Raw genomic sequence first — 10,105 nt, forward strand, 5'->3', positions numbered from 1 at the left:
CCTATCTTTAGTGAAGAAAAAGATTTATTTGAATCACAAAGTGCAATAAATTCACTGCAGTCAGGTCAAATGAGGAAGGCAAAGGTAACATTTCGACCCTATCTTGGGTCATTTTCAAACCTTGCTCATATGGAAGGTCATGAAGAGAAATTATGCACAAATGGTACAAGAATCCCGTTAGGGGCTTGCGATGCGTGTTGAGGTAGATGGCTGCGGTGGAGCCATCTACCTCAACATGTGATGCACCAGTTCTGGGGTAGCTTTGGGCTTTGAAGAGCCCAATAACCAGGGACCTTCCCAGCCAGACAATATAAGCCCACAGCTGTCTGCTTTACCTTTGCTGGTTATCAAAAAAAAGAGAGACCCATGTCCTTTTTTTAAATTAGTTTAATGTACATTAATTAACCTATACATGGCACAAATTATATCTCACGGATATCTATCCATCTACCCCATATTGTTCAATGTACCCCATATCTATCTAGCATACCAAAAAGACAAAAAAAGCAAGTGAGCTGAGGAGTGGGATTCTTGTAGAAATTCGGCTGCGTGAAAGCCTGAACAAACACTGACTGTGGGATCGTACCCTAATTGGGTTTTTATTTCTGTGCAGATATAATCAGATGTTTTCTCATTGCTGGAATAACATTGATTTGAGACTTATTCCTAAACAATTGCCTTTCTAATCCTTCCTCTGGTTCTTTCAGGTCGTCCTCTGCAGTGCCTGGCGATGCTGCGAGCAGCAACAGACGCCTCCAGCAGACGCAAGCTCAGGTCAATGAGGTGAGCAGCCCTGTTATCTGCTAACCAATACGTTGCCCCCTCCTGCCATGTAGATCTGTCACTTGTACAAGCTGCAGGACACCGGTCTCCTTTTTTTTTTTTTTTTTTTTTTATTTCTTTTTTTAATTTTTGTTTTGTAACCTGTCCAATATCGTCATCCTATCCAATTTACTCTAAACTGGGGGGGCTGACAAAGAAGGGTTGACTTCCCTGACGTCTACTTTAGATCCCTATTATTTTACCGTGTTTCCCCGAATATAAGCCAGTGTCTTATATTCTTTTTACCCCCAAAAGTCCCACTATGGCTTATTTTCGGGGTATGGCTTATATTAGCCAAAAAAGGCGACTTTTTTTTTTTTTAACCAAAAAGTTAGTGCTCTGCACCATTATTGCCCCATAGCTGTGCCATACAGTGCTCTGCACCATTATTGCCCCATAGCTGTGCCATAGTGCTCTGCACCATTATTGCCCCATAGCTGTGCCATACAGTGCTCTGCACCATTATTGCCCCATAGCTGTGCCATATAGTGCTCTGCACCGTCCATTATTGCCCCATAGCTGTGCTGCTGCAATAAAAATAATAAAACACAAACTCACCTCTCTTGCTTGCAGCTCCTCGGCGCCATCTTCCCGGCGTCTCTCCGCACTGACTGATCAGGCAGAGGGCGGCGCGCACACTATATGCGTCATCGCGCCCTCTGATCTGCACAGTCAGTGAGGAGAGACGCCGGGAAGATGGCGCGACGCCCGGCGTGTGGAACGCGGACAGGTGAATATGTCATACTTACCTGCTCCCGGCGTCCCGCTCCTTCCCCCGGACAGCTGGTCTTCGGTGCCGCAGCCTCTTCCTCTGTCAGCGGTCACCGGCACCGCTGATTAGAGAAATGAATTATGCGGCTCCGCCCCTATGGGAGGTGGAGCAGCCTATTCATTTCTCTAATGAGCGGTCCCACGTGACCGCTGAACAGGGGAAGAGCTGCGGCATCCGGAGACCGTGGGACGGGGAGGGGGAGCGTCAGGATCGCCGGGACTAGGTAAGTATGCCTCGGCGCCCTCTCCCCCTCACCCGCACACAGAAAGTTAACCCTGCACTCGGGGCCACTAGAGAGAGGACAGAGGGGACCGAGGCAGTCAAAGGGTACCATGGCTTATATTTTCCACGTGTTTCCCACTACGGCTTATTTTCGGGGTATGGCTTATATTAGCCGCCCCTTCTCTACCCCCCACTACGGCTTATTATCGGGGGTGGCTTATTTTCGGGGAAACACGGTAGTCGGTTGATTGCGCTATGAAGAGGGTAGTGGCTTCGTGACTATGAAGAGGGTAGTGGCTTCGTGACACTATCTCCACAGCAGTGTTCACAGACCTACATCTGAACTAACGCTTTATCCCGCATCATTCAAAGCAAAGGCTCGTCAGATAATTCAAACAGAGAACTAGTTTCCGGCAAACATCTATTTTTGGCTGTCTTTTTTGTATTAGTGAAAAGAAATGTCAATGGCTTGCTACGCGTCCACTCGAGCCCCTTCTGTGGAAATAAACTTACATCCCGCAGCTCCAAATTACTCTTCTTCCTTTCTTGTTACCAATTACTCAATTCCTCAAGCTGTGCTTCAGCTGATCACATCGATGTGGAGGTCGGAGATGTTTGAATGGTAGATTTTCCCATTCAGAATTTTCAAGATGAGATTTCCAGGATTTTTTATTTTTTTTTAACAGATTGAAACCCTTGACACAAGTAGGCTATGAAGACATGTTTAGTTTGTATTTTCTTTTCTTCTGGTTCTAGTGAATGGCATCAATTTTGTGGCTCCACATGGGGATTATTTATTTTTATAGCACCATTTAATTCCATGGTGCTGTAAATATGAAAGGGGTTACATACAGAATTATGGATATTGTTTATAGTAAACAAATTTACAGTGACAGACTAGTACAGAGGGGAGAGGACCCTGTCCTTGCGGACTTACATTCTACGGGATAATGGGGAAGAGACAGAAGGCTGGGGGTGCAGGAGCTCTGGTGATGGTGAGGCAGCAGCTCGGGTGGTTTGTGAGGCGGCAGAATGGTTATTGCGGTCTGTAGGCGGTCCTGAAGAGATGGGTTTTCAGGTTCCGTCTGAAGGATCCGAGGGTGGTGGATAGTCGGACGTGTTGAGGCATGGAATTCCAGAGGATGGGGGATATTCTGGAGAAATCTTGGAAGCGGTTGTGTGACAAACGAATAAGTGTGGAGGAGAGTAGAAGGTCTTGGGAGGTTCGAAGTTTACATGAGGGAAGATATTGGGAGATTGGTTCAGAGATATAGGGAGAGGACAAGTTGAGGATGGCTTTGTAGATCAGTGTGAGTTTGAACTGGATTCGTTGGGGGAAATGGGAGCCAGTGGAGGCTTTTGCAGAGGGGAGAAACGGGAGGAGTGAGGTGGATTAGCCGGGCAGTAGAGTTGAGGACAGACTGGAGTGGTGCAAGAGAGATAGCGGGAAGGCCACAGAGGAGAGTGTTGCAGTAATCGAGGCGGGAGATGAGGGCATGCAACAGAGTTTTAGTAGATTGAGGGCTGAGGAAGGGACGGATTCTGGCAATATATTTGAGTTGGAGGCGACAGGAGGTGGCAAGAGTTTGGACGTGCGGTTTGAAGGACAGGGCAGAGTTGAGTTACTCAGAGGCAGCGGATTTCTGGTGCGGGAGAGAGCGTGATGCCGTTTAGTTTTAGGAAGCGAGAGTTGAAGGAGGATATGGCTGATAGACACTGCGGGATTCTTGACAGCAGAGAGGTGACATCTGGGCCAGAGAGGTAGATCTGAGTGTCATCCGCATACAGGAGGTGGTACTGGAAGCCATGGGACTTTGAGTTGTCCTAGGCCAAGGGTATAGATGGGGGGAAAAAAGTAGTGGCCCCAGGACAGAGTCTTGAGGGACACCAACAGAGGGGGTGGGATGAGACGGTGGTTTGAGTGGGAAACGCTAAATGTGCGGTTGGAAAGGTATGAGACAATCCAGGACAGGGCAAGGTCTGATGCCAAGGGAAGAAAGAATCTGTAGCAGTAGGCAGTGGGTCGACTGTGACGAAGGCAGAGGACAGGTCAAGGAGGAGAATGGAGAACAGTTTGTTGGCTTTAGCTTGTAAGAGATTAGTAATTTTGGTCAGGGCAGTTTCGGAGGAGTGGTGGGGGCAGAAGCCAGATTGGAGGTAGTCAAGGAGAGAGTTAGATGAGAGGTGGGAGGAAAGTTGACCATGGACATGCTGCTCAGAGTTTTGAAGCAAACGGGAGCAGTGATATGGGGTGATAGCTGAGCAATAGCAGTTGGGTCAAGGTTTTTTTTCTTTTTTTTTTGAGGATGGGTGTGATGGTGGCATGTTTGAAGGCAGAGGGGAAGGTACCAGAAGATAGCGATAGGTTGAAGAGATGGGTTAGGGCTGGAATGAGCACGTTAGTGAGGTTGGGGAGCAGGTGGGAAGGGATGGGGTCAAGTGCACAGGTGGTGAGGTCTCCTTCAGTAATGTTGGAGAGGGAGGTTATTAGGGAAGGGCAGAGGTCTGGTATATGGAGTGGTTGGGGGGGGGGGGGTGAAACAGTAAAGGTTTGCCTAGTTTGGTCGATCTTGTTTTTGAAGTAGGTGGCAAAGTCCTTGGAAGAGATGAGGGGAGTTGGAGGTGGCAGAGGAGAGTTAAATGTGCTGAACAGTTGTTTTTGGTTGTAGGATAATGAAGATACAAAATGTATGAAATAGGTCTGTTTAGCAGAGGTGAGGGCTAATTTGAAGACAAGTGTAGCTTGTTTGAAAGCAGTGAAGTCATCTGGCAGGTGTTTTTTCTTCAAACGCCGCTCCACGTCCCTGGATGCTTGTCAAAGTTTTTTGGTGAGATTGTTGTGCCAGGGTTGCCTATTGATTTGTCGCGCTTTGCCATGCATGAGGGGCGACTGAGTCTATGGCTGATGTGAGGGTGGCATTATTGAAAGCGGCGGCGCTGTCTGTGTCGTGGAGTGAAGATATGGAGGACAGCTGGGTGAGTCTGTGAATTTCTAGGTGTGCAAGGTTTCTGCGAGGATGTGGTAGTCAATGGACGTGGGGGGTTGATGAGGAGGACAAGGATGGGAAGGTGAGTAGATGGTGGTCAGATAGGGAGAGGTGGTGAGATTAGATATGGAACAGAGGCGGGTGAAGATGAGGTCTAGTGTATGTCCGTCTGTGTGGGTGGCTGTGGAGGACCACTGAGTAAGTCCAAAGGATGAAGTAAGGGACAGGAGTTTGGAGGCTGCTGGTTGGTGGGTGTCTGTAGGGATATTAGTCACCCATGATGATGGTGGGGATGTCAGCAGAGAGAAAGTGAAGAAGCCAGGTGGAGAATTGGTCAATGAAGGCAGTGGCTGAGCCCAGTGGTCGGTATATGACAGCCATTTGAAGATTAGAGGGGGGAGTAGATACGGACAGAGTGAACCTCGAAAAAAGGGAGGATAAGGGAGGGTGGGGGTTGGATAGGGTTGAAGGAGCAGTTTTTACAAAGAAGGAAACCCACTCCTCCACCATGTCTGTTGCCAGAGCGAGGAGTTTGGGTAAATTGGAGGCCGCCATAACTCAGTGCAGCAGGGGAGGCCGTGTCATCGGGCGTCAACCAGGTCTCAGTGAGGGCCAGGAAGGAAAGGTTGTGGGAAGTAAAGAGATCATGGATCGCGTGGAGCTTGTTGCAGACCGAGCTGGCATTCCAAAGTGCCCCAGAGAGAGGAAGCAGGAGGGTGGGGGGTCAGTGGCACAGATTTTAAGTATGAGGGATTGTGGCAGTTTCTCTTGGTTTGAGAAGGATAGGGGTGAGGATTAGTGGGATGTATGAGGTGGGGGGCAGGATTGGGGGATATGTCGCCAGCAGTGAGAAGGAGCAGAGAAAGGGAAAGCAAGTGGGTGAAGGAGTGATCGGCTTATATTCTATTTTAGTAGGAGAGGTCTGAGGTTAAGGAGCAGGTCTGCTGATGAAGCGAGGTGGGGGGGTAAGAGAGGAGATAGTTATTTGGTTTGAGGGTGCCGGTGTTTCGGGCTAGCAAAGGAGTGAGGATTAGTGGAGCAATAACTGTGAGGGCGAATGTGAGCATGGTTAAAGAGCAGGGGAAGAAAAGAAAGGCTAGTAAAATTAGAATATAGTGATTATTCTTACCTTCTAACCGATTTCTGGACTATTTCTGGTATATTTCTGATATATTTCTGATGTTACACTTAAAAGATGTCACACTTCAAATGATTTTGCATCTGACCAAGGTCATATCGGTCCTGCTCCATTCAACTTATACCATTCATGGGATGAATGAAAAATCATACTTGTGTATTGTCCTTTTATATTCAATACATTTCTTCCTGGGCTGTGTACCTACTACTTATTGTTTGCAACTATTTGTATGTAATACATTACAGCTCGTCATCCCACCCCCCTGCAATCCTTATTTTTAATGTATTTGTGTTTTGTTTTTTAATGCGTGGCTAATAAACAAAAATTTTCGAACAGATCTTTGGTCTGCTACTGGCCTTTACGTAACTTCTTCTGACCTCTCATTAATAGCCTACCCTTGGCATAGGCCAATTTCCGATTTGTGGGGGATCCATCTAAACTGACCCCAAAGTGCAAATGCTATTCTGTACACTCCATGTTTTTGTGTTCTTACTTCTAAATATCATTCCTTTTCAATCTGTTTTGTTTTCTTTAAAACGTTTAGGTGGTTGACATAATGAGAGTCAATGTAGACAAAGTCCTGGAGAGAGACCAGAAACTTTCCGACCTGGACGATCGCGCAGATGCTCTGCAGGCTGGAGCTTCTCAGTTCGAAACCAGTGCAGGCAAACTGAAGAGGAAGTACTGGTGGAAGAACTGCAAGGTGACGCTGCCTTCTCAAGGCCATGTACAGCCTCTATAGTCGGCGGTGGCTGTGAATTGTACACTGTACAATAGTAGAGGGGAGGGTGCGGCAAACTATCTCCCACCAGTGCTTGGTGGAAAGCGTCACTGCACGCAGTAAATCTACTGTTTGGTAGGGAGGGTGGTCCTAGTCAGGATGGCATATTTCATGTGTTAAGAAGCCCATGACTGATCCACCATAATTGTGTCTCTACAGATGTGGGCAATATTAATTGCAGTAATTGTGATCATCATCATAATTATCATTGGTAAGTACATCTCACTGTCTTGTCTTGAATTTTAGATTAACCCTTTAGTAACCACCAATACGACGTAAATTGACCTTAGAGATAAGTGAATAGCCTCTCCCGACGAATGAAAATGGAGCAGCTGTACACTATGGCGGACACCCTGCTGCATCACTTGCCATCGGTGTTGGCACCAACCATTGCCATTTAACCCCTTAGAGGCCGCTGTCAATAGTAACTACAGATTCTAGATGGTGATTAAAGAGGGAGACCCCCACTCTGTTAACAGTCGGCACCCTTAGATTAGAATTGTGTGGTCCTGATAGTTGCCATGTCAATTCACGGCCAAATAATGGCCTAAGAGTCTGTCTGCTTTAGTGAGCTGTTCAGCAGTTAGCAACTTTTAGGTGGTGAAAATAACATTTTCCATTCCTGTTGTGCCACTTTACATTGATTCCTGAAAAGCACCTGAAGGGTTAATAAAATACCTGACAGCAGTTTTGAATTTGAGGGGTGGTGTTTTTAAAATGGGATCAATTTGGGGTTTTTCCAAAATATAGGTACCTTCAAAGTTGCTTCAAAACTGAATCTGATCCCTAAAAACAAGTTAAAAAAAAATTCCTTGAAAAATTGCTGCTAACAAAATAAAAGAAGATTTTACTAATGGTGCTGAAGTAAAGCGGACATGGGGTAAATGTAAACTACGGTATTTTGTGTGGTATGACTGTCTGGATTAAAGGGATAATAGACAGTTTGACAGTTGCTAATGTTTAGAAATGTTTGTCCAACTTCTGATGTTTTGTGTTTAGTCATTAAAAATATATTGACCTAAATTTACCAATATCATAAAATGTGTCACAAACAAATGAATTCACTGGGATATGTTGAAACATTGCAGAGTTATTGCCACATAAAGTGACATATCAAATTTGAAAAAAAGTGTCCAGTTCAGTAAGGGGTTAAAGCTGGTTTCCTCTAATGGCTGCAGATTCTGGATTGTACATGTTTGGTGATCCGAGGTTTTCACCATGTATTTCTCTGCAGGGTTATGGGGATACAGTATTGTACGTCCACTGCTCCCCTCCAGTTTCATGCTCATGCCTCTGGGAATATGTTCAGAGGACCCAAGAGTTACAATGAACAGTCCTATTCGTCTCTGCTGCATCTGTATGTGTGATGACTAGGCTAATGCTTGTCACTGATTCCTTGCAGTGTGGAGCGTGTCCTGATGTCCTTACACTGGCGGATGTCGGCTGAAGCTGGCTCACGTGACGCTGCAGTTCACCATATCCAATCTGCTGTAACCAAGAGTTTAAATTCTGACATCCAAGTCTTTTATTAGCTTAGTTCTTCGTTTTTTTTTTTTTTTGTTTTTTTTTTACCTCCTTCTTGTTCAGAGTTAAGTGCCTTTACTGTTATACCGTACACTCCTTAAAGTGGTTGTCCACTACTACTTGGACAAACTCTTATTGATCTAAGTGTTTGAACCCCACCCCCCAAAAAAATAAAAAAGCTACTCTCCTCCTGTGCCGGCGCCATTCCTGCAGTGTTGGCATTTGCAGTTTTTGTGATACGTGACCCCGGCACCCAGTCAGCGCAGACGTCACTGTTGCCACCTGTTATAATGAACAGGAAGTCTGGGCTGCAGCTGATCGGACTACCTCTTCATATTCAGGTCAACCAAAGGCAGTGCAGATTGGCTGCCGGGGTCACATGTCACAACTCCCACACGAAAGCCCTGAGACCGAGAGTGCCGAAACTGGGAACGACGCCTGCGTGGGAGGGGAGTATACGCTTTGTTTTATCGGTGCCAAGCGTAGGGTATGAAGTTGTCAAAGTAGTGGACAACTCCATTAATTTAGATATTATTGGGGACATTCTGCACATTTGCACGATCTCAACACAACTTAAGGTCGACCACTTGTCATCCTTTGATTGTACATATTGGTTTTCTTTAGTGCTGTGGAGTCCGTGTGTTCTTTTTCTTAGTTTTCTCTTCAGTCAATGATCACCTGGTAGTCAAGTATTTAACCTGTAATATGAAAGCTAAAGAGCCTTAAAGTTTTCTTGGAGTTCTTTAGAGCCAGAAAATAAAAATATCAAAGTATGATTTGTACTTCTGGCTCTGGTTCCAAAAAAAAAAAAAAAAGAAAGAAATCTGCATGTGTGATTCCAGTCCAGGAAGGACCTGGTGGCTCTCCTGCCTGGTCTGTCTTAATACATACTTGTATTCCTCGTGAAACCCTTAGGAACTTGACTTAGAGCTCTGCATTGTGGTGTTTCCTGTATTTATCCTTATTAATAAATTGGTACCATTTACTTTCGTGAAGAAAAGGTGTTACTGTCTGCACTATTCAGACATTGTGTGCAGGTGCATGCCATATCAACAGAGGAAATGGTATTCTATTTCCAGGAGGAATAACCGTGGAACACCACAATGCAGAGGTGTAATACATACTCTTCCGAATTGTCATTTCATGGGGAACTGAAGTATGTTCTAACCTGCCATGTTGAGAGAACTTAACGCTCCTTGTAAAGCTCCCCAACCTGTTATAACTTCCAGGGATGGCTTTGCATTTACCTTGTTCTGTATGGGGGGCTGCAAACGGGGGCTAATCTGTTGTAACACTAGAGTTCCCAATATGCCTGACTATCAGTAACCTGGAGCCTCACAGGGTGCAGTATATCCCGTCCTGATCCTTAGAAGTGCCTTTTCCTGATCTAAGCGGCCTCATCACTCGTCTTGCTCTCGTGCTTTGGCTATACCACTACAATTGGATCGGTGGCTTGTCACAAGTATACGCAGAGTAGTTACTGATGACCTGTTGAATGATGCTGCTGTGCCAGTAGCTGATGAAATATGGGTTAGGTAATACTATACTCTGCGGCGATGCACATTCCCGATGTCCACTACTAGCGGTCTTATACCTGCTGAGTGAGTACACGCTTTATAGTGTTCTGCTCCTATACAGACAAAGCCAATGTAAATCTGCCACCTTTCCCTTAAACCATTTGACACTTCAGGGAGAAATCCAATGTTCTTGCATCCACCCTGTGCCTTTCTTAATGAACCCTAGTGCCTTATTGCTACATCAGACGTCAGCCTGAATAGTAGCTCTCTGCTGATTTAATGATGGGTGAAGTTTTCTTTTTTGTTTCCCATAACTTCCAGTTTCTTTTTTTTTTTTTTAAA

At 45.7% G+C, this 10,105-nt stretch overlaps 1 protein-coding gene across 1 annotated transcript in view; it reads left to right on the plus strand.

Moving 5' to 3' along the window:
- Positions 1-8,973, plus strand: part of VAMP3 (vesicle associated membrane protein 3) — a 29,004-nt gene extending 20,031 nt beyond the window's left edge. Inside the window, exons 2-5 of the mRNA XM_077250405.1 lie at positions 708-783; positions 6,486-6,644; positions 6,882-6,933; positions 8,125-8,973. Coding sequence (XP_077106520.1) covers positions 708-783; positions 6,486-6,644; positions 6,882-6,933; positions 8,125-8,141 — 304 coding nt within the window. The 3' untranslated portion in view covers positions 8,142-8,973. The remainder of the gene's footprint in view (positions 1-707; positions 784-6,485; positions 6,645-6,881; positions 6,934-8,124) is intronic.
- Positions 8,974-10,105: the final 1,132 nt, after the last annotated feature.

Source organism: Ranitomeya variabilis, chromosome 4 (genome assembly GCF_051348905.1).
Source record: "Ranitomeya variabilis isolate aRanVar5 chromosome 4, aRanVar5.hap1, whole genome shotgun sequence".
In the NCBI taxonomy this organism is placed as follows: Eukaryota; Metazoa; Chordata; class Amphibia; order Anura; family Dendrobatidae; genus Ranitomeya; species Ranitomeya variabilis.